Source organism: Lytechinus variegatus, chromosome 17, assembly GCF_018143015.1.
Source record: "Lytechinus variegatus isolate NC3 chromosome 17, Lvar_3.0, whole genome shotgun sequence".
Lineage (NCBI taxonomy): Eukaryota > Metazoa > Echinodermata > Echinoidea > Temnopleuroida > Toxopneustidae > Lytechinus > Lytechinus variegatus.
Genome location: NC_054756.1, coordinates 29901074 through 29927045, shown reverse-complemented (window position 1 = coordinate 29927045; position 25972 = coordinate 29901074). Strand labels below are relative to the sequence as shown.

General features: G+C 33.7%; 1 protein-coding gene across 3 annotated transcripts; it reads left to right on the top strand.

Moving 5' to 3' along the window:
• The first annotated feature begins 2845 nt into the window (after positions 1–2845).
• On the top strand, positions 2846–16836 carry LOC121430536 (myosin regulatory light chain 2, smooth muscle minor isoform-like). Of its 3 annotated transcripts, XM_041627831.1 has the most exons (4): positions 2846–2929; positions 10942–11140; positions 12008–12169; positions 13983–16836. In XM_041627831.1, exons 2-4 carry the CDS (start codon positions 10960–10962, stop codon positions 14162–14164), a joined length of 525 nt encoding a protein of 174 aa, XP_041483765.1. In that variant the 5' UTR covers positions 2846–2929; positions 10942–10959; the 3' UTR covers positions 14165–16836. The 3 variants fall into 3 exon arrangements, with proteins under 3 accessions (XP_041483765.1, XP_041483766.1, XP_041483767.1); XM_041627832.1 differs by lacking the exons at positions 2846–2929; positions 13983–16836 and adding an exon at positions 13865–13976; XM_041627833.1 differs by lacking the exons at positions 2846–2929; positions 13983–16836 and adding an exon at positions 13629–13724.
• The last annotated feature ends 9136 nt before the right edge of the window (positions 16837–25972 follow it).

Genomic DNA, 25972 nt, shown 5'->3' with positions numbered 1-25972 from the left:
TGAATTCATTCTTTCTTTCCTTTAACTTTTCTTTGCTTCCTTCTCCCTTTCTCTCTTTTTTTCGTTTTTTCTCTCCTATTATTTTCTCTTTCTTTCATTCTCTCTTCCCTTCATTCTTTTCTCCCTCTCTTTCCTCCTTTCTTTCATTATTTATTTTATATTTCCTTCTAATTCTTTTCCCTTATCATTTATTTACCTTTCTTCCTTCCTTCCGTCCTTGTTTTCATTCCTTCCTTCCTTCCTGTTTTCTAATTTCTTTGTTTCTTTCTTCCAAAGAATGAAAGAAACATTTTTCTCTCCTTCATTCGTTCTTTCCACCTTTTTTCTTATATTCTTTTGTCTTTCTCTCCTATATTTTGTCTTTCACACATTTATTCATCTTCCCTTCCTTTATTTTTTTTTCTTTCTTTCTATATTCATTTCAAAGAATGAGGGATACTTTTCTCTCTTTTATTCTTTCTTTTATTCTAACTTTCTTTTTTTTCTCTTCTTTTTCCCCTCAGTTATTTTTTTCTTTATTTCTTTTCAATTCATCTCTTTTCTTTTGTCTTTTCTTTCTCTCCTTCATTCTTTCGTTTACCCTCCCTTTCAATTCTTTACAATGTGTATCTTTGTTGATCCTTTTTGTCGATTGTCCCGTATATCATTTGTGAAATGTGGTCACCCTGGCTTAAAGTGACCCCTTTTCAGATCTGAATATCATATATTTTTAGCTCGCGCTTTGCGCTCGCTTTATTGATTTTCATGGTAAAAAAAAGGTATTTAGAGTACCCAAATTCTAGGTCGAATATCTCAAACACACGTTTATTCAGATACGCAGCTTGTTCTCCATTCAAATAATTATCCAGTTTCAGATAACAATATAAAAAAATTGTCTGCTCGCGCTTTGTGCTCGCATTATTAATGTGTGAAAATTTCCAATAGCTTAACCTTTTCATGATTTACAAAACATGAATAGAGTGTCCAGAATTTTTCCGCTCGCGCTTCGCGCTCGCATCAATAATGTTCAGTTTTTGTCTTATCCTTTCCACGATTACAAAAAGTGCTTAAAATTTCCATTATTCAGGTAGAAATGTCAAAAATTTTCCGCTCGCGCTCTGCGCTCGCATTATTAATGTAAGCAAGATCCCCACTTCCTCATCCTTTTCATGATTTACAAAACTTGAATAGAGTGTCTCGTTCAGTAGGTCTAAATCACGAATTTTTTTGCTCACGCTTCGCGCTCGCACCAATCGTTTAGTTATATACCTATTATGTTAAGTTACAAAAGTGCTTAGAATTTCCATTCCTTAGGTAAACATGTCAAAAAATTTCAGCTCGCGCTTCGCGCTCGCATTATTTGATTTTTAAAAATATGTAACATCTTCATGGCTAACTGCAAGCAAGTCCTTAACAGTACCTTTTCCATCAGTTCATTTCTGCTCGTGCTTCACGTTCGTAATAATTATTCACTTGCATAATTATCTTTTTTCAGGATTGCCCAGAATGTTCAAAACTTTTAGAAAAAAGTACATAAGATTCCCAAAAAAAAAATAGCTCGCACTTCGCGCTCGCATTATATAAATAATGATTATGGTATTATACATTTATGTTTATTCATAAGAATAAAGCAAAGAAGTGGCTAATAGGACTACCCCTTTAAAGAAACCCAAAATCCCGGCAGATATCATATTCGAGTGGCCGATCGGGGAAAATATAGCTGAAAAAAAATTCCGGGCCCCCCCTATTGGCGAAGGCTGGATCCGCCCCTGTATATATACATATATGAAGAGCTCAATTGCAAAAAGGGGTTAGATCCACTTTTCACCAAATTAGACTTTTTTGTTTCGCCTCAACGTGTAGACTTTTAAGAGCTCTATAAAATGATATTAAAGAAAAGTTGAAAGGTCGCATTAAAAACTGAACAAAAATGACAAAGAAAAATCACTATTTTGTTTTTAAAAGGGGTTAGATCCATTTCAATTTGTGTGCAAAAAGGGGTTAGATCCACAAAGGAAATTTTGGAAAAGAATATTTTTTTATAAATATGAAGATGGTATATATCTTTTATACCCAATTTTATGTTCACGTGGTAATGTATCATAACAATTTAGTTTCGCATAAGAATAAAGCAATATGGGAGAATGACAAAAAATATTTTATTGGAGTAAATGTAGCCCCTTTTGCACATAGGCGGCGGAAGCGGGGGGGACGTGTCCCCCCTAAATTTGAGGAGGGGGACGGTCCCCCCCCCCCCCCTAAATTTGTTGTTGATGACTTTTTTTTTTTTGCTTGTCAATTTATTTCCCTACGTTCCCCCTTTCCCCCTAAAATTTGTTGGTCGAGAACTTTTTTTTTTGTTTGTTTGTTTGTCAAATTATTTCCCTACGTTCCCCCTTTCCCCCTAAAATTTGTTGGTCGAGAACTTTTTTTTTTTTTTTTGCTTGTCAATTTTTTTTTTTTGTCCCCTCCTAAAATTTGTGGCTTCCGCCGCCAATGTCCAATCCCTTATCATGATAATCAAATATTATAATAGTATACTCTTTTTTCATGTTTGTGAGTCTTGCGAATTCCGGAGATCCCCAGGGCACGAAAGGGTCTTTGCAAGGACCGTCTTTCGTGTCGCCCATATTTTATGATGCGCCATGTGAAACGCAAACATATTTCATTCGTCCGTTAAAATAAACAAAATATTTGTTTATAAAATCATGTGATTTATCATGAAATTGTATAGAATTTCATTTAAAAGCAAGCTAACGAACCTTATTCTTTATCATAAATTTCAGAAACACCCCGCTTTATAGCGCATCATAAAAGATGGGCGACACGAAAGACGGTCCTTGGAAAGACCCTTTCGTGCAATCGGCCCCAGCTTTCTCAGAATGCTCCATCGCGCATGCGCGATATCATACAAGGCTTGGCCACCGTCATCACGAATTCCTGTCCAAAGGTAATGTAAATACAGGGTATAATTTATCATATTTGTATGCTTAATGTTACATGTACACATATTTTAAATTGTAGTATGAAATCCAGTTACGAATGGTATGTGATGGATTGTAGGTCAGCAGGAAATTTGCGAGGAAAATGATAATTTGCATCTTATATTTTTGTGAGAGAACCACCTTGCAGAAGAATTGGGCGTGTTGTTGCATTGACGTCCGTTGTGTGTGGTTTTGTAGATTTCTGATTCACAAATTCCTTCCCAATTACGTCAGAAGAAACGACTGTTTCTGACTTCTTTGTCACACTTCTCAATCGAATTAGTATCCCAATAGACTCGATGTTTTGTTCATTTTTATCCATAATCGTCTTTTATGAAATTTGTTTATTCTCTGTTAATTTACAGCGTTGATTCTGCGTAGTCTTAATTTATTTGTTTTCTGAACTTGTGCGGATCGTGCCGTGGGTAGGTCATGTATTGTATGCGGGAGGTTAGGGCAAGCTGATGCGGAAGTGCCCGCTCCTGTGTATCACGTTTCACTTGAGTTGTTTGTGTGAAGGATTAATACAACACAGTAGTGGGGAGTGTCATTTATACTCCCTTAACACCGGGGAATAGATAACTCTTTCAAGTATTTATTTATCATCTGTTTGAGGATTAAAATTTAAGGTTGATGGGGTGACCATAATTTGCACACGTTGTGATATTCAAACAAAAATTGACTAAATTCATGAATATCAAACAGAAGGCAAGATTCTGGGGTCAAAATCTCTCTAAGGAATTATTAAACGGGTCAAGGGTTTCGCTGGTATCACGATTTCAAAATTCTTTTGCTATCGACTGCGACGAGTGCATGCTCAGCTGAAAAAGTGTTGTAAAAAAGTGTTGTAAAAAAGTCATACTCTACATGTTTGATTGTATCAGAGGAAGATTAATATGCCATAAACTTGTTTGGTACATGTATCACATTTTACATACTTGTTTGAAGAACTGTGCTCTCAAAATTATGATTTCTTGATGCCTTTCGGAAAGTTTGGATTTTCTCGGAACTTGCGCAAAAGGAAACAAAATTTTTGACTGTTTTGCCAATATATTCACTACTGCTGATTTCATCTTTAAGAACGTTACCATACTGAGCAAATTTGGATAGCTTTTTCTGTTCATTCAAGAAATGATTTTCCTGGGATCGCATCGCACTTTGCTTCACATTTTTGAAAGACCGCTACAGAGCTGCCAAATAGTACGATTTTGTCGTATTCCGTACGATTTTTCACTTAAAATACGACACTAGGATTTTTACAAATAAAATGCGATTTTTTTGAAAATATAGCTATGGCAAGGCTCGACATTACAGAAATCCACCTCGGGCAATCATTTTTGAGAAATGTTAAGTTTTGGTGGCCCGAATCGTGCAACCAATTGCATAGCCATGAAACCACTGCAGCTACATGTAGCTATCTGTGCGCTAGCAGCCTATTCAGACTGGGGGAGCTACGATACGAAATGTTGCTGCTAAGAAATATTCCACAGAACTTTAAAAATCTATGTCAAAGTCACATTTTACACCAATGAAATGCCCTTTTGCAGTCCATATTACTCAAATCTTGTGTAAACTGATTATTTTCAAGCATTAAAAACAGGAATTATGACCTCTCTTTTGACTCAAAAAGACCGATTTCCAAATGTATTAATACACATAAAAATACATAGGTGAGTACATCACAGTCCCACATGTGCATTTGTATGTATGTTGATACTTGGTTTCTTTCGAAGCTGTGTCTTTTCTAGCAAAAAATAAGCAGACAGTTTCGTTCTTTTTGTTCATAAATGACTTCTTAAACCACTCTTCAGAAAGAAAATACTTTGGGAAGGCATTTCATTGATATGAAATGTAAATTTTTCAAAAATTTTGGCAAACAAAGTAAAGGACCTTTCTCACACTTTTTTTCCAGATATATTAAACTTTTGCCGTTTTATTTTTTTTTATTTTTTTTTTTGACAGTCGTTAAACCATATATACCCCTTCCCATTGAATATGCCTGATTAAAGAATATGTTTCTACTGAAAAAATAATACAAACAAAATTAAGGTTATAAAAATAGAAATGCCTCATCCCCAAAAGGTGAGTGAAAATTATTTGCTCAATTGGCTTTAACTGTTGCTACGTAGAGCTGTTAAAAATATTTGTAATGGCTTCTCATTTTTCCCCCTTACCCATTTTTATTAATTTTGTTTTTTTTTTTCTTTTGTTTCTTTTTTTCTTTAATTTTTTTTTCTTTTTTATTTTTTTTCCTGTTCTGTTTTTTCTTCATTTTCTTCTTTTGTTTTATTTCACTTATTTCTTTTATTATTTTTGTTTTCTTTTTTGTAATATTCTTTTATTTTTTTGCTCGTTTCCCACTTTTATGCATTGTTCTAATTTTGCAGCATATTTTTCTGTGATTTTCTCCTGCTATAATATGCTGCAAAGGAGAAAACAAAAATTGGAGCCTGTATATTCTAGGTTTTAGGATTCAAAGAGGAAAAAAGGAAAAATCATTGTTTTGTACATTTATATGAGTTAGCTTTGCACTATTTATTTATTTTTACCATTATGAGCATGTCTATACAGAGATTTAAAAAAAAGTCCACACATCCTGGGAGCAATACATTTTACTCTCTTACAATCATTTCATATTTACAATGATAGAGCAATTTATATTTTACCACAAATCAATTAGCAAAGTAAAATAACAGCAACAAGATTTACATACAAGATGTACAAAGTGAAAGTGACTTAGTGGTAGTGGCTGCAGAATTGATATTTCTAATTCAGAAGATTGTTTTTTTTTTTTTTTAATTAGGAGTGGGCTATAAATGGGTGATTTTTGGTTTTACTGTGGGAACAGTTTTTTTGTGTTCCTTTTACCTTATCTCAACATGAAATGACAATATTTTTTGTCTCGGGTCCGAGAAAAAAGTGTGCCGGGCCAAAATCCAAAATGGCTGCCAAAACCCCCCAAAATCACAGTTTTGGCCACAACTTCTTTATTTGGTGGTCTTTTTCTCTGGTTTCGGTGTCTATACATATGTTTTAGGGAGTAGGCAATTTGTTTTTCCTATAATTAGCACTTTTAAACCATTATTTGTAGAGTTAAAAGGTAATTATACCTAAATTTTCCAATTTTTATAGCCTTTTTTTCAGCCAAATGTAGGTTTTATCATCCTGGAGTTCTTGGATATTAGATGGTACGAGGTCAACAATAGCAAGCAGCTTCATAGAGCTATATTGCCTTATTCCTCTACTATGGGTTTTACGGATATTTGTGAAATATATCTTATTAAATAAAAAAAGGTTAATTATCCATAGGGGCAATACAGTATACAATGTACTGTTACTGTACATACTACACTGCCATTGACCACCATGACATATGACAAGGCCTGTATATAAACTATAGTGTCATAGAAATACATTGTAAGCTCTTCAGGTTTAAAATTAGATTGGGAATTGTGAATTTGATTGCTTGTCAGCTGATGTACACTATCAAACCAGCATCGTAAATTGCACATAAAGTACATCACATATCTCCATGTAGCCATATCTTCTTCATTTGGAGGCTTTTTTACCTGGTTGTGGTGTCTAACTGGCCTATGTTTATGGGGTCAGGTAACTATATAATCATGGTAACGTTGATCAACAGCCAATCAGAACCAAGGATTCCATGTAAGTTACCATTAAGTTAACATAATGGTAAATTTTTATGCACGGGGCCCAGAATATCTACAGTGTAAATGCCATGATGTGGGGTTAATTACCTTTCTCTACCCCTGAATTAGCATATTTGACAAAACATGTCCTTAGTTTTGAGACAAAATATATCTTCAATTTCTGAGGTGCTAATTCTAAACCTAAGAGCTCATTTCTACATGTATAACACTATAGTTTATACATGCCTTGTCATGGTGGCCAATGCATTTATGCAGTGCAGTATGTACAGTACATTGTATACTGTATAGCCCCTATGGATAATTAACATTTTTTTTTATTTAAGATATTTCACAAATATCTGTAAAACCCATAGTAGATGAATAAAAGTGATATAGCTCTATGAAGCTGCTTGCTATTGTTGACCTCGTACCATCTAATATCCAAGAACCCCAGGACGATAAAATCTACTTATTGGCTGAAAAAAGGCTATAAAAATTTGAAAATTTAGGTATAATAACATTTTAACTCTACAAATAATGGTTTAAAAGTACTAATTATAGGAAAAACAAATTGCCTGCCCCCAAATACATATGAATAGACACCAAAACCAAAGAAAAAGACCACCAAATAAAGAAGTTGTGGTAAAAACTGTGATTTTGGGTGTTTTTGGCGGCCATTTTGGATTTTGGCCCGGCACACTTTTTTCTTGTACCCGAGACAAAAAATATTGTCATTTCATGTTGAGATACATTACAAGGAATAAAAAAAAACTGTTCCCATATTGAAATTACAAAAAAAGTATTTTTGACCCATGTATAGCCCACTCCTATTTTAATCAATGTTTTTCTTTATATTTTGGGGGCCACCAAACTTTAATATCGGGCCACCAAAAAAAATTATTTGAAGGTTTTGGTGGCCCGAATGGGCCAACACCAAAAAGAGTTAATGTGGAACCTCCTTGCCTGTCGGATGTAAAAATTACAGTGAGCACAACAAAATAATGAGATGTATAGTAGGAAAGTACACAAAGGGTATGAATAGGATTTTTTGTCAAAAATAGGATTTTTGGGGTGAAATAATAGGATTTTTGGTCAAGTGTGGTTGGCAGCTCTGCCGCTATAGATGCATAAAGTCTTTTATACAGCATATTTTTACATAGGACTGTACAGTACATTACTTAGTTGAGAGCTTTTCTCTTATGACCAAAAATGCTATTCAAATTTGTAAAGCAAAATGATTCCATGTGGTTATATCAGTTTTTCAAGATATTGAGATGTATCAACCATATGCAAAACAAAGGTACATGTATGTAGTCTGCATAGAGCTTGAATTTGAACCACTCTATAGGACCCTCATTCACCCTGACAATTATTGAAATAAAAATTAATCAAGAGGAAATGAAAAAAAAATATTGGCGAGGGTTTGTTGAAAATCCATCAAAGAAAGAGTTATCATTGTTTATTTTTGTTTTTTATTTTTGACGTCATGAATGTATGCGAGCAGCTCTCCCATATGGTGCAAAGCATGATGAATACAAATATTCTTGTTGAAGGGGTTATGAAATTACATGTCTGTTGATTCACTGCACAAATGAAATTAAATATCAAATATTTTACAAATTTAAATTTTGGGAACTAATATCATTTGTCTATAGAGGAGATCATCTGTGATGTCACAAAATCAATGTTTGAAAAGTTCATACTTGTAGCTTTGTTATTCTGTGATAGACCTTCTTCAAACCTTCAATAATTTTCTCTCATTTCTCTGCTTTTGGTAAAACCAACTTATCTGGTGAACATCCCCATGAAATGGGTTCTCATGAATTACAATGTTTTGTTGGGGATTTTTTTTTCATGATACATGTAGTTTGAAATAAAGCTAGCCCTGACCATACATGTATGACAGTGACCAAAGTTTTGCAAGATAAAAGATATTCACTGTTTTTTATATATGCTGTACATGTAAAAGAAATTTGGTCATTTGACCTCTTTAGATTTTGGAATTCTATTTGGGGAGATGATGATATGGTGCCCTGCTGTGGCAGAGCCTAGAGGTAATTGTCTTTCATATTTAGCATACTTATTGCAATTCGCAACCAAGTACATGTACATGAAGGTTTGATTTGTATGCCCTTTTTACACAGGATTTTCTTAACCCCGGACTATCGCTAACCCCGTACTATCCTTAACCCCGTACTATTTTTTTTTCCTTTTCACACATGCAAATTGTTATTGCTAACCCCGGATAAGGAATGCTTGCTTTTTACACACGAAACTCGCTAACCCCGGACTATTGGTTTTTGTCAATCATTCGTAGTACAAGTGCTTCACTCGCAATTTCCTTAACCCCGTACTATAGGTGGGGCCAAATAGTACGGGGTTAAGCTTAGCCCACTTTCGTTTTACACATGCTATCTTAACCCCGTACTATTGCTCTTAGCACCGCAATTGGTGGGATAACCCTGGTTTTTTGCAGGGCCAAATAATCCCGTACTATAGGTGGGGTTAGCCCACTTTGCAAAAACGCTGTGTAAAACGAAAGTGGGCTAAGCTTAACCCCATACTATAGGTGGGGCTAAATTGCCATTTAGCCCCACCAATAGTACGGGGTTAAGGAAATTTTAGCCTGTCTAAAAAGGGTATTAGATGATGTTTTGCAAGTACTTTGATACATGTAGTTGCTGTTGTTTGTTTAACTTTCATTAATCAAGAAATATTAATTGCAGTGATTTTGTGGGCATTTTAATGAGTCAAATTACTGAAGAAGTTATGTTCCTTCAGTATTAGTCTGTTGAATTTGAAGAGTTCATTTGAAAACTTGAAAACCCTCAGATTACTTGAAGAAGCCCTATTGAAAATTAGTTTTGGAACAAACTACATGTATATGTACTGTACAAGAGCATTTCAGGCATTGGGGCACCTGTTAACATGCACTCACTCTAGCAATTATTAAAGGTCAAGTGACTCAAGTCCACCTCAGAAAAATGTTGATTTGAATCAATAGAGAAAAATCAGATAAGCACATTGCTAAAAATTTCATCAAAATCGGATGTACATGTAAAATAAGAAAGTTATGACATTTCAAAGTTCCGCTTATTTTTAACAAAATAGTTATATGAACGAGCCAGTTACATCCAAATGAGAGAGTTGATGATGTCACTCACTATTTCTTTTGTTTTTTATTGTTTGAATTATACAACATTCAATTTTTATGAATGTGACGATTAGGACCTCCTTGCCTGAAGCACAAAATGTTAAAATAATGGAATTCCACGTGTTCAGGGAGGAATGAAACTTCATTTCACATGACAATGACGAGAAAATCAAAATATTTCATATTTCATATAATAAAATACAAAAGAAATAGTGAGTGAGTGATGTCATTTCCTCATTTGCATACCGACCAAGATGTGCATATAACTGTTTTGTGAAATGAAGCGAAACTTTAAAATTCCATAACTTTCTTAATCCGATTTTGATGAATTTTTCAGTGTTATGCTTGTTGAATTTTTCTCTTTTTATTCAAATCAAGATTTTGTTGAGGTGGACTTGTCCTTTAACTGGAAATATAACATCAACAAAAATATTTAATAGGAAATACAGTCATGTAATCAAGTAAGGTATTATTTGGAACAGAATATTGTTTGACTCAATGAAGAGAATTCCGATGAAAATTTATGACAAAACATGTAAATATTAATGATCTTTATGCATGTTCAGCCCCCCCCCCACATTCCTTGGTAGGGTAATTGATTATTGTTTGTTGAATGTTAACATGTGTAGGTAGACCCAGTAATTTGTCTTATTGATTCATTAAGCAAATTATGATTGGTTCATACACCTGACACTTGCTCCTTGAGTATGAGCATGGAGGTTCTACCTCCATGCTATGAACTCTTAATTTCTTATTCTTCTTTGACATGTACATTTACATGTACATGTACAGCAATAACGTTACAGTACACTGTGCATCTCATACATGTACAATACAGTCTCGTACATGTACATTACACGTTAGGTCCTGTTTATGAATCGACTGTATACATACATGTACATGTCAGAATGGTCTACTACATGTACACTATCAAAGATACATTTACAACATTGAGGAAGGAGTGCATCGTACAGTACCACAAGGCCAGAGTAATAAAACAATTTGGAATTTAAAAACTGGTATACATGTATTTGCATCAGTGCAATAAAAAGCTTGCGGAAAAGCAATGATCATTGATTACATGTATGAAAATAATTGCCATTTTGCAATCGTCAACCTTTAGTGAGTATCTTTGAGATGTATTGATATTTTTTTAATATATTAATTTGCACAGGTTCATCGATAAACAATCATGGCGTCAAGATCAAAAACAAAGAAGGGAAAGAAGAGGGCTCAGCGTGCGACGTCCAATGTCTTTGCTATGTTTGACCAAGCACAGATCCAGGAATTCAAAGAAGCTTTTAATATGATAGATCAAAACAGAGATGGATTCATTGATAAAGAGGATCTGCATGATATGCTGGCCTCTCTGGGTAAGTACATCACTATACTCAAGTATGCCAATAATCTGAAAATCTCCACTTAATCATTTTCCTCTGCATGACTTGGCTTACATGTACTAAAAAAAAAATTGGTACATGTATGAACGATTTAATAATTGAGGTTTGTGAAATTCTGATATAAGATTATTGGATGGTATAAATTATGTAACCACTTTCTTGATGATCTGTATAAAACAATTCCTTCTGCAAACTAATTCAAAAGTTTAAATGGTTATTACTTTTATTACTTTAACCTCTCTTCTCTTGACCTCTTCAAAAAACATCTCAAAACCCACTTTTAACCATGAATCTTAACTTGTCTTATGCCATCAACATCGCTTTGTTTCCTAAAAAAAAAAAACGCTATTAAAGTCCAATTATTATTAATTTTCATAAAATTTTAATGCATATTTTACTGTTGTGGTTGATTTTCTTAGTTTGTTTTTTCACTTCATATTGATTTCAATCAGTTCTGTTGAAAAACACATGATTGTGTTGGATATAAATCATGTTTTATACATGGACATACGTACATGTATACTACTTCACAAGTTTTTGATAAGGAGAATATAGACTGTAGCAAGTGACAAAGAATTGCACAGAAAATATAATTTTTGTCAGACAAAAATAATAGAAAAATACCTAAAGTGAAAAAAAAATCAGCGCATCAAACTCTTTCAGTGTTGAGCATACATCTGTTTCCAAGCTTGATCTGCATAGAAGCTTGCATAATACATGTCACCATAGAACATGCCATGTGATGTCTAGTACATCGAAGAACACATTACTGACATTTCATCAAACATGAAACTGAATTCTCTAGCTTATTGCCAGAATGACTAACTTGTTTCTTACCAGGTAAGGACCCAACTGATAAATACCTTGAAGACATGATGAAAGAAGCTCCAGGACCAATCAACTTTACTATGTTCCTCACACTCTTTGGAGAGAAACTCAATGGTACTGATCCTGAAGAAGTCATTGTTAATGCATTTGCTTGCTTTGACCCTGATGCAACTGGTATGTTTGCTGCTATGCCTTTACATTTATCAATCATGATAATGAGTTATTCTTAAAGGTCAAGTCCATCTCATTGAAGTGTGTATTTGAATCAAAAGAGAAAAATCAGACAAGCATAGTGCTGAAAATTTCATCAAAATTGGATGTAAAATAAGAGAGTTATGACATTTTAAATTTTCACTTATTTTTCACAAAATAGTTATATGCACAATTTAGTCACATGCAAATGAGAGAATCGATGATGTCCCTCACTCACTATTTCTTTTGATTTTTATTGTTTGAATTATACAATATTTCAATTTTTACAGATTTGACAATAAGGACCATCTGGACTGAACCATATAATGTTAAACAATAGTAAATCCACATATTCAGTGAGAAATAAAACTTTGTTTCACAGGACAATGAGGAGGAAATTAGAATATTTCATATTTCTTACAATAAAATACAAAAGAAAAAGTGAGTGAGTGATGTCATCAGTTCCCTCATTTGCATACCGACCAGGATGTGCATATAAACTATTATGGGAAATTAAGCAAAACTTTAAAATGTCATAACTTTTTTATTTTACATATGCTCGTTGGATTTTTCTCTTTTTATTCAAATCAAATTTTTGTTGGGGTGGACTTGTCCTTTAATGTTTTTACACTTTAAGCTCTTTTAAACTGTTCTCCTTGCACATCCTGCATGACATAATTACCTCTCTCCATTTTGATATGGTAATTTTACTAATGTTATGGCAATTTTCATAGTAATGTAGCTCAGCTATCAATGACATTTAAGGTTTCCATGGTAGTCGCAATGATGGCAAAGTTACCATAGTTAAAGTCTAAATTATGAAACGGGCCAAAAGATTTTATTCCAGATGACTACATGTACAGACCTGCCAACCAGTATGTTTTTGTTTGTTTATTTGTTCTTTACAAAATTGTAATTTATTGAGAAAAATCATCTCTGTATGTCTCTATTTCATCAAACTTACACAAATGTAGTTATTAGGTCGATGTAATTTCAGGTAACTTTTTTTCAATCATTTTTGTTAAAACCAGGGTGAGATATACTGTACACATGTTCCAATGTTTTTTTTTTCATCTGCAAGAGCAGGACTTGCGCACTTTCGCTTGCATGCAGCTCGAGTGCCGTGATGAGTGAGTGCGCAACATACATGTGTTTTATTATGAAATACACTTTTTTGGGGAAAAATACAGGTTTCTTTATCACAGAATACAATTTTTCATTCCCAGAGGGTGGCAGGTCTGCATGTATCTTCTTGAGATATGGGAGATCGTTTCATTGAGGATGAGCCATTTGATAATCCTCTCTTTAATCTATCTTCTCTTAAGGTTTTATCCCAGACACCTATCTTTGTTAGCTCCTGATGACGATGGAAGATCGTTTCAGTTAGGATGAGCCGTTTGATAACCCTTTCATTTAATCTCTATCCCTTTCTTGTCTTAAGGTTTCATCCCAGATACCTATCTTCGTGAGCTCCTGATGACGATGGAAGATCGTTTCAGTTAGGATGAGCCGTTTGATAACCCTTTCATTTAATCTCTATCCCTTTCTTGTCTCTTAAGGTTTCATCCCAGATACCCATCTTCGTGAGCTCTTGATGACTATGGGAGATCGTTTCAGTGAGGATGAGCTGTTTGATAACCCTTTCATTTAATCTCTATCCCTTTCTTGTCTCTTAAGGTTTCATCCCAGATACCTATCTTCGTGAGCTCTTGATGACTATGGGGGATCGTTTCAGTGAGGATGAGCTGTTTGATAACCCTTTCATTTAATCTCTATCCCTTTCTTGTCTCTTAAGGTTTCATCCCAGACACCTATCTTCGTGAGCTCTTGATGACTATGGGGGATCGTTTCACTGAGGATGAAGTAGATGAAGTGTTCGTTGGATGGGATAGCAAGGATAGTAAGTTCAACTATCGCGAGTTCAGTCGTGTCCTCAAACACGGAACCAAGGAACCTGACGATGACCCAAGACCTTGAACACACCTCGCTTCATCTGCACTTTTAAAATAAAAACATGGGGAACAGGGGGAAAGTACGGTATTTGTCCACCATGGAGACTTCAACTTTCTGTTAAACAGAAATCTGTGTAGTTGCTTCCATCTCAATATTCCAAAGAAAGGACAATGGTAGCCATTTAACTTGGGACTTTTCTAATATTTTTACTGTCATTCGTAGATGATTGATTCTTGGGGGGGTAATATATATTTCAGTTTTATTTCATGTATTTATTCCTGGAATAGGTGATATAGTTTAAGTCTTAAATCAAAATTTCACAAAATATTTTGAGCAGAGGGAATACTAGATACAGGATGTTAGATTAGACATAATTTTTGTCCATGCTTCATCATTCAAATAACTGGGGGGTATGTTTGAAATATATTCACTATTGGAGCTCAGAGAGTAGATGTTTCTCCTATGCAATAGTAGATTGATGTGAGTCAATGAGCCTTCTGCCTTGCAAAGAAAGAATTTTGAAAGCATGATTGTCCTTCCCAAGTTTCACACTCTTAATTCATTTTCACTAATCTACATGTGGTATTTCTGAAAAGCAAATCGTTAGACGAAAACTGCCTGTAGAGCAAAAGAAATTGTGTAAGAACAATCTTTTCTTTTCTCATGTCAGATGGGCTGCTCTAAATTTCTTGCTTCATTTATATGAAACAGAATGCCATAATAACAGTGGATTTCCTTATTGAACCTTACGCAAAGGCAGCATTTACCTTGCCTGGGTGAACTTTACTTAAATAAAATAAAGGTCTTGGCCTGCATCCTACAAACCTTGATAATACTAGGTGCCATATCACTATGTACTGTTTCCAATGTATTATAGCAGACTAGTATGATCAGGCTTTTTGGAGTATGGGATATACATGTAGTTATGAATACCAGTTCAAATCCATAAATAATTATGTGAATTTATGAACAGGGTAATTCTAAATTTTGATGTTTATCTATTTTTGTTTATTTTTCATTGTTTTTTTTCTGATTATGATTAATAATCAAACGAGTTGGCATTTCAAACTTGACTTATTTCTTTACCTTAATATCAAATTGTTGGACACTCTTGTAATTGCTGATACAGGTGGTTTTGGACTTATAAAGGAATTTATTGTAGGATTTTATTATAATTGATTTAAAAAAAGAATATATATAGTTATGTTTTCTCCAATCCTTGCATTATGTATTGTTTAGATCTATAGAGACATACAAAGCTTCCAATATATGATTAGATTTTGAACAAGGTTCAAATTGATATGAATGTTATGTTCATTATAGTTCTTTTGTATTTGTTTTATACCTACCATTCGCTGTGGATTTGCTTCTGGTTTGATCAATATTTACAATTTATAGTTATAAGTTAACAGTTGAGTAAATCGCTTTGACCCATTTGTATTTAGAGTATACATTTATAGCTTGAATACAGAAGAATAGAAAGTCATTTTGTATTTTTATCTGGTGTGCATATGCGTTACAATTATTGGAATAAAATAAGTTTTGATGTGCTCATTGTATAATGTTTGAAAACTCTAGGTGTTGGGTTACAGGTAAACCATCCCATGATTCCGGCAAAACTATGTGACGCTAATAGTAAAGCTTATTATAATTTCATGAGGGTCACTTGCTTTATATTCTATGCATTGGTGCTTCTTGTAAATGTATGTATGTATTACATAGCTGAATTGAACATACCTCCACACCATTATAAACTAATGTTGACAGACAACAATACATGTATAAGTTCAAATATTCAAATTCAATTGCATTGTAAACAAAATTCAGCAATATTATCTTCCACATTGAGCTTTTGTTGTGCATTTATCACATACATCAAATCATCCGTCTTTTTCTTCAAAATAAATTGTTAGTTTACATGTAAACAACCAGCACTCAACTTTCTAATTGAAAGGAAAAATAAATCATACTGAGAAAGCTGTTATATCACTGCAGTTTGACCTTTGACATGTATGATTTTGTCAAAAGTAATTGCTGTAGGGTCTACTGATATGTTATCACTACCCCGTGCAACCCATTTTAACACACATGCAAAGTCAGAGTTGCATACACTAGTTGGTGTAGTTGACAACAATGTATGTTAAGTTTAATAAAAACAAATAAAACGGTATGTATGCATTGTATAATCAGTACCCCATATAAATGAGATCTTAAAAGCATTCCCTTTGCAGTATACTATTCCAATCTTTATCATTCCCTGTTCATAACACAATCCATTTTATAATTTCATGTTTAATAGAGGTTTGCCCATGATTTTGATAAACTGTTCAATCCTCATCTTGTAAGCTGGAGTATAATATGGAACATTCCTTGGCCAGCTGAAAGATGCTTATTGCTCAAATCTTGACGCTGTATGACATGACACGATACATGAATATATAAAATGGATTTTCCTGATACATTCTGATATATGTATTCCAAAGATCTGGTTTAGTTCTCTTTCAAGTATTACATTATTTAATATTCTTACATTTTTTCCATAAAAGAATCATAATTATTTTTATTAAGATGATCCACTGGGATCTTGTAATCACAAATGTTGTGATTTAATTGCTTGATATGTCATAGCTAGATAGTAGATACTGTATATCATTGCATTAATATTTTCAATTAATAAATTATAATGATTAACATTATACATGTGTACCTGACGTCTCTATCTTAACTTTGTTGCTCTAAAAATGTTATTGATCTCATATCAGCTGTTTGGGGTGGAAGTAATGGTGGCAGTGTGTGTGTGTGTGTGTGTGAAAGTAAAATATGCCATACTTGTTTAAACGACAAGTCTACCCCAGCAAAAAGATGATTTGAATATAAAGAGAAAAATCCAAAAAGCATAACACTGAAAATTTTCGTTAACTTCTGTCGGGCATACCTCACTTCGTGCATTCGTGATGAGAAGCGTAATGAGGTCAAAAAGAAGATTGAGGAGAATGAGTGTAGTGATGATGGTGATGGTGTTTATGGTGGTGATAATGATGATGATTGTGGTGATGATGGTGATGTTGGTGATAATGATGATTGATCTTCCTGTTTGTCTTTCTCTATCCATATTTCTCCCTCTCTTTTTTTATCCATCTCTCTTTCTTCGAAATGTTAAATTGTAAATACTACTGCTTTTTTTCTTAATGTACAATAACTATACACCGGTAAATGATAATCTGGATCACCATATGTCTGAAGGATAATATTTTACTTTCGAATTCTTCTAACTATGTTTATTCTTAGGTAAAGCCTTACAACTTCATGTTTTTACCTCTTTCATGATGTTTGTACCTTCTTTTCTTCTGACTTTCTACTCTACTCCTTCCCTTCACCCCCTCTCTCTCTATCCCTATCCACCCCCCCCCCCTCTCTCTCTCTATCTGCCTCTCCTCCTTCCCACCTCTCTCTAACCTTTCCAAAATTCCACAGCACAAGTAGTTTTCAATACCATACTTTATCCGTATTATTTATTTTGTAATTATCTGTGTTATTGTTTGAATATTTTTTGTGTCTTTATTACCTTGTGAATACATCGCAATTCGGCCTTAGCCGCGATGATGTCTTGATTTTTATTAATAAACCATTTATCTATCTATCTATAATGATGATGATGATGATGATGATGATAGTATTGATGTGAAAAATGGTGGATGTGATGGTCATGAATATTGGGTACAACGGTGAAGGTAGGTGTGATATGTTGCATTATAATGAGTGGCGGCAAGTTGATGTTATGAGTGGGCATGGAACTCTGAGTCACCGTCTTTATAAGCAAGTTTATAATTTGCACAGAAAAAAAAATCAAAAAGATTAATTTTCACCACTAAGATGGAAACCTGACCTATATTATGAAAGTGACTTCGGATTTTGAATCTATATAACTATTGGCCTCTTTTCTTAAATGAAAAAAAAGTGTTAAGCTACACAAATCCCAAACGAAAATGATTCCCCCCCAAAAAAAAAAATAGGGGCGTGTTCCCCTCACCCTTCAAAGCGACAATCTTCCTTGGTCATTAAGATGGTACTACTAATAATGATGATTAAAATGAACTTTCATTAGTTTGTTAAATGATTGGTCAGTTTTGAAAATATCTCAAATTAAGAATTAGATATTTTCTTGTGGAACGTTGTGGCCAAGTGGATTAGTCTTCTGAATTTGAAACAGTGGGTCGACTCTCAGCCATTGCTTGATTTCCTTCGGTAAGAATATTAAGGACATTTTGCTGCACTCAACACATGTGAGGTAAATGCGGGGTAAATTTCAATACCTTATATTCAATATTTCGTATTTTAATATATATGAGTAATATTTTTTTAAACACATTTTCATTCTATTTATCTTGTCATTTCATTGCTTTAGTGAAACTATTTATTGCAAGCCAAATTAAAGCGGGTGAATTCGGTCGTTATATTACCAGTACTACCACTAGAACCATGAATGAACAATTTTTGTTTCAATCAAAGACCAATTCCGCGTTGTCTTTTCATAGTAGGTCCATGGTCTTTTCAATTCAAAATAGAACTCTATGAATTGATGTGTAATGTCCCCCTCTGCTGGTGTAACACCGAAAGTTCGAAAACCCACTTGTCCTTTTATTCAGCGAGATCTTTAATTTCTGACTTTATCTGCCCAATTTCACAGTTCACCCTGACATTAAGTTACTTGTTAATTTTAAAGGCATTTATTCATTTGTCATATCTTTATTTATTTATCTATTTGCACATATCTAAACACTAACTCAGCAACAAGATAAAGTTCTGTCTGAAACCAGGAATCCGCAATGTTTACACTATAAATGGAAAAAAAAATAAATCCTAAATGACATATAACGCTTTAGATCTTCGTCAATGATATGAATATTTCACGTTCAAACGAGTAAAGTAAACAATGTTATTAAAACTGTCAAAGTCATTTGGCAGGTTGTATCTGATTAGAAAATGGATACTCCAGGCTTTAGATATTATTGTAAGGGTGCCAAGATGCAGCATTCTATGCTCCAGAAAATGAGCATAGAATAAAAAAAGTCGCCGAATTGTTGTGAAAGTTGGTTGTGAGACATCAAGGCCAAGACCAATGCTTTAATGTATAAGGCCAATGTCAAATCCAAGGTCAATGCATTTCAATCTTATATTGTGCATAAAAATGGGATATAACAAATTAAAGAAAGGCATGTACACATTGGGAAAATAATGAAATATTGAATGAACTCGGTGTTATTTTCATATTAAATTCACTACATGGGTATCACTTTCCCCCTTATTACAACAAGCATATCAGATGTATTCTTCCATTCTTCTTATGATATATGATTGCATTGATTTAATTATATTTAATGATATTGATTATATTGATTTAAACTTGACATGTTTGTTAATTTATATTTAAATCATTTTCGAATATGTATATCATTTTTTTTTCAATATTGAATTTTGTTCATGTTTTATTTAAATTGAATCAATCTATCTTGTACTTATTTGTATTATTTTGAAGAATGAAAATAAATTGAATTGAATATGAGATTTTATGATAGATTTTACATAATATTCACACTGTAAAAACGCTGTTTAAAATATATTAAGCACGTTGTTTAAGGCCGTCACTAACTACTGTTTATTTTTTAAACAACTGTTTAAACTTTTTTTAACGAGTTGTTTGATAAGTTTAAACAATTACAAACAAAGTTTAAACCACTTGTTGTTAGAGTGACAGCTTAAACAACGTGCTATTTTGTTTTCATTGTGCAGAAATATCATGTATCAGTAGTATTGTACTCTTTTTACTTTCTCTTTCTTCTTTTCCTTTTCGGTTCTGAACGTTTTTGGGTCCTCGTCCCCTCCCGGAAGTCAGTGATTAAGATTTTTAAAAAAGTGGAAAATTGAAGTAGCAAAATAACTTTAAAAGAAAAGTCATTTTAGTTTTATTTGCTTCAATACTTAGAGCTCTAATTTATAATCTGTGTTCTTTAAGTCACAATTTCATATTCTATTATTATTATTTGCTATATATCGTTTCTTTTATAGGCCTATCTGTGCGAGCAAAATACAAACATTTCATTTTCGTTGTAAGAGTGTGATTTATGGGCCTTTACATACAAATTTTCAGCGCTAGATATGCAAGGAAAAATAGTGTATTTATGAGTATCAGTAGTTGCTCACCTCCCTTTTCGGAACAAGTCTTTCTCCTATATGAGCCGATGCAGAATGCGTTGAAGGAGAAAACTGATGCTTTTTTCCTGAATGATGTATAAATTCATAATCGAATGATAATGATAGCTATCATATATTTGAAACCCCAATAATTATTATCTGTCGAATATTGTGGGGGCACAACATACGGAATATGGAAAAATTTCAAGAAAGAAATGAAAAGAAACAAAATAATTTAATCCCTCCTTTTTTGCAGACTTAACTAAAATTTTCATCTTCCTTGCCACTGCAAAAACTCCGGTGTTGATTTAACACCAGCCCGGAACCTATATATGTCCACACCAGAGAAGTCAGTGTTAAACAACACCAGTTTCGTTTTGGTCTAACACCAGAAATGTGTTTATACAACACCCATTTCGTCGTGGTTTAAATTAACAAGTTATCCTTAAACATAAGTAAAACTCATTTTGTTCGTTTTCAAGGCACTCATAGGAATGACGATTTTCCCCAAGACATTCTAATTGACAATGAGCCAATAGATAAAAAAGAATCTGTGAAATTTCTTGGCATTACAATAGACAAACATTTATCATGGAACCAACACGTAAGCAACTACTATAAGAATAAAAATAAAGCATACATTATGAGGACCAAGCGTCCCCCCTCCCCCGTCATTATGCACCTGCACCCTTACGTTAAGATATGTAGTAAGAATAATAATTATCATCGTTTTCTGGGGTTGCCACGCAGTCAAGCTTAGCTTATAGTGGCAACCCCTGCAACCTTCTAATAATCGATGTTTTAATAGAAATGCATTTTTTGTATGTTTTGCTTGTCAATTATATGTATATTATTATTGTATTTTCTTTGTTAATATGTTCATGAAAAAGTGTTGCAGTAACCAATAAATAAAAAAAAGTATGAAAACAGCAGCGGTTTGATACCAAAATGGTGTTGTTTCAATAGGCTTATTTCGAAAGGGTGGGTGCTGTCGCGTTAGGGTGCGTCAACGCGAACGCGAAGATTCGTCCAAAGCCCCCCCCCCCGGTTTGGCCGAAAGGGTGCGTTGGGAGCGCCACGTCGCGTCGCGTTCACTGTCCGCCCTTTCGTCCAAAGCCCCCCCCCCCGGTTTGGACGAAAGGGTGTGTTTAATAATGAATAAATAAATAAAAATATTTATAAGAAAGCTGAACAAACAAAAAAGACGAGTGATATGTGAAATTTGCATTGGAACATAGATCATCATATGGCACAAACATTCTTTTTAAGGTAAAAAAAAAAAAACAATGACGGCATGCTGCATGAGGATTTTTCGGTGGAAATGTTTTATGGTGTATACATGTAAAAATTATGACTGATTTCAAGGTTCTTTCAAATAAAAAAAAAGTAACTTACCTTCAATTTTATACTTTGCAGGTGTGTATTTATTACAAAGGAAAACATTCGTATACCTGGAGATATTTGGTGTCCCCCAAATTATAAAACTTACGGCAGATGTGTCCTGGAAGGGCAAGGCCAAAATTGATGGTCAGCATTCACAGCGTTTAACTCTTCAGACCCTACCTTACTATATTTTACACTTGAGACCCTGCCTCAGTATATTTTGTGAGATGTATCTGTTGTGTATGTGTGCGTGTTGTGTGTATAATAATAATAATAATAATATGTGCGTGTTGTTTGTATAATAATAATAATAATACTTATAATAATAAAAATAATAACAATAATAATAATACTACTTATAATAATGATAAATATAATAATTTTCACCCCAAAGAGTGAATTTATGGAAATGAATTTGGAATGGAAAATTGGCACCAAGTGGCTTATTGCAAGGGTGGGTATCTGATTTTATTATCATTATTATTATTATTATCATTATTATTATTAGTTGAATTTTTCTTTCTTTTCCTCAAATTGTCAATGCTTTAAATGATTGAAAATCCACTATTTTACGTGCAAATTGGCAATGTTTGACAAAATACCTTATATTCAGCTTTCTTATAAATATTTGTATTTATTTATTCATTATTATTAAACACACCCTTTCGTCCAAACCGAGGGGGGGGGGGCTTTGGACGAAAGGGCGCGTTCCAGTGAACGCGACGCGACGTGGCGCTCCCAACGCACCCTTTCGGCCAAACCGGGGGGCTTTGGACGAATCTTCGCGTTCGCGTTGACGCACCCTAACGCGACAGCACCCACCCTTTCGACATAAGCCGTTTCAATACATCTCTGGTGTGGACATAGATTCCGGGCTGGTGTTAAATCAACACCGGGGTTATTGCACTGTGCTGTAATGGGTCGCTTTAATCGTGTTTATCATATATCTATTGTTTCAAGTACGAGCGTGTCCAATACAAGGAGGAAGGGGATATCAATGTCTTGTTTGAAGCATATATGTATACTGCGATAAATTACCTGGTATTTATACTCTCACATAGTTATGAAGATGGTTATATCGTAGCTACATCGAAAGAACATGAAGAATGAGGAAAAAATCCAATCTTATCTCCCTATTGGTAGTCGTATTCGTTTGTTCTCCCATTAAAAGCGTACAGTCGGTGAATAAATAATCATTTTCTCGTTTTAGAAGTATTACACGCTCTTATTTATTTATTTATTTATTCATTCATTTATTTATTTATTTATTTATTTATTTATTTACTAGTAAGTTTGTTAGTTATAGTAAGTTATTTATTATTTGTTTGTTCTGTTTGTTTTTCTTTGTAATGTTGATGATTTTTTAATGGTATATCTATTTCGTTTTATGTAGCTTAATTGTATATACATGTAATGTGATTTTAATATGTACACACGGACGTTCAAAAGAACAGCCTTTGGCTGAAGTTCGTTTACCGTGTTGAAATAAAATAATTGAAAAATGAAATGAAATTTATTTTATACTGCAGGGTCGGCCTGTTCAGTTTTGAAAAAAAAAAACTACTTTACAAAGACTTCCTGCATCATTCAACATGAAAATGCATCATGGCATCATAAACTACAAACAAATATAACATCATAAACATCATAAACTTCATTTAAAAAAAACAGTTTAGGGTGTTTTTCAAGTTGTTAAAGAACATGAAACAACGAAGCATCGAGAGTGGATAAATCTAGAAATATAAATATGGCTAGCAAGTACTGTTAAAAGGATACTCACTGAATCAATATTATCAGTGGCTTACCGTGGGTCATGGCATGGGGGCACCAACATTTTCAGTCACTAATTGGGAGCGCGAAGCTCGCTCAATTGCCAGGTATGCTGACCTAATTAGAGACATTTTAAGGACTGTGCCATTAAACGGATATGTATCTCACTGATCAAAATAATGCGAGCGCGATTTTTGGGATATTCAAATCTAAAAAGGAATATTATAAGCTAATTTCTGTAATCATGATACATACCTGTCTCAATAAACAAACAATGCGAGCGCGAAGTGCGAGCGGAATTTTATTATACATGTATATTGACGCCAAACAGGGTTATTTTAAAGACTTATTTAAAAAAAAGGTTTTTTAAGGAATTAATGAAGGGCATACAGTGGCGGACCGTGACCCCGAGGAGACAAAGCATTGGGGGGCACGGCATTGTTCACAAACAAAGCAGTGCCCCCCAATGCTTTGTCTCCTCCGGGTCACGGTCCGCTACTGGGCATACATACATCATAATCTCACTATAGTGCTGATTTTGTTATAATTACAATTAAACACATGAAGCACTTTTTAAGTCATTGTAATCATGAATATGATATGTATCTCTCTCATCAAATATTGCGAGCGCGAGCTGAAAATGTTTGAAATTTAGACCTAAAGTGGGGCATTCTAATGCTTGTTTTTAAGAATTCACTAAGACCAAACGCATCTCACTCATCAAATACTGCGAGTGCGAAGCGCGAGCTGACAATTTTTTAAAATTCAAACCTGAAGAGGGACACTCTAAGGCTTGTTTTTTAAGAATATCTGAAACTTAGACCGGGAGAGGGATATTCTAAGGCTTGTGTTTTTTTAAGAATTCACTAAGACCATACGTATCTCACTAATCAAATATTGCGAGCGCAAAGCGCGAGCTGAAAGTTTTTGAAATTCAGATCTGAAGAGGGGCATTCTAAGGCTTGTTTTTAAGAATTCATTAAGATCATACGTATTTCATTAAAAAAAGATGTGACGAAGCACGAGGATACATATTTGGTGTATATTGACTTGAAAATGGGATGTTTTGTAGTATAAAAGGATGAACACCCTGAACATATAGGCCCTAAGCAATAATGTTTCATAAAATTATGGGGAAAAATAATGGCCTGATGGATGGGTTGGCGTGAATGAAGCAGATGTGAAATTATTATTCTTAAATTGTACTTGTTCATGGTTCTTGTGTAGTATTTATATAAATTTCTATAAAATCTAATTTTTACATTGTAAAAGAGAACTGTTGCTTGGATAGCGCCATGAGCGTCTACTGACGGTGTGTGCGCAAATTGAGGAATTAAGCGTGTCCTATGATGTTTGGGGTTCATTTACATATCAATGATTCTAAGACGGTATTAGATTGTTTTAGTAGGCCTATCAAAAAAAAATCACAATATTAATATCTTATTCGCTGCTCAAATAATTGCCATTTCAGTATGTGTAACAAGGAGCGTTGAGATGTATGATTCAGAATCATTCTGGCAAGTTCATTTTGGAGGTTTTTTTTATCATACTCAAATGAGTCTTTACACAATTTCCACAACTTTCCCAAATGTACCAAAATAATCAAAATAAGACAAAATCATGGCAAAGTCGAGACTCTTCCTAAGTTTAAATGACAGTAAATGCTTAATTCTTATTATACAACTCTATACTATAACCCGAAATGTTTTGCAAACAATAGCAGAAACATGTTCATACTAAGTCAAACAGGAGTCGAGAATAACAACTAGGTATTTGATCTTCATTACATTTTGTAAAGGTAAGTTTTTAAAGTTTATTGATAAAATAGTATTGCCATATTTTTCTTATTACCAAATGCCATTACCTTCGACTTTAAGGAATGTAAATACATATAATTCAAATTTAAACACTACTTCTGCCCTATTCCACCCCCCCTCCTGCATAGACCCACCAATGTAGTTACTCTATAAGATAATTTAATCACTGGCCCCCAGTATGGTATTTTCTTAGATTTTCTTTGAATATCCAACCAATTTGAACTGCTAACCCTTCTATCAGTCAGTCAATGACAATAATAATACTTAAAAATTATAATAATATCAATTTTTTCTTACTCATTCAAAGATTACCGTATACTCCATTATATTAGCATTTTTGTTAGAATATTGATCCTTATTAATCACGATTTGAATTTTATTGAAGAAACGTTATATTTTTAATGAGTTTATTACAGGGAACCCACATAAACAAAATGTGCTTTCCAGTGTTTTTTTTTCAATTGTGTACATTCTATTTTTTCTTTACATTGTAAGTTTTAGTGAATTTGTTCTAAAAAATAATGGATGAATGCAATCAATCAATCAATCAAATAGTGCAATATTTAATTATTCCTCTAGCCTTGGTGCTAATTGGGTCGATGGTTAATAGTTATCTAGGGGCTAGTAGGGATAGTGATTTTATACAACAATTGTTGTAAATATCGAGAGA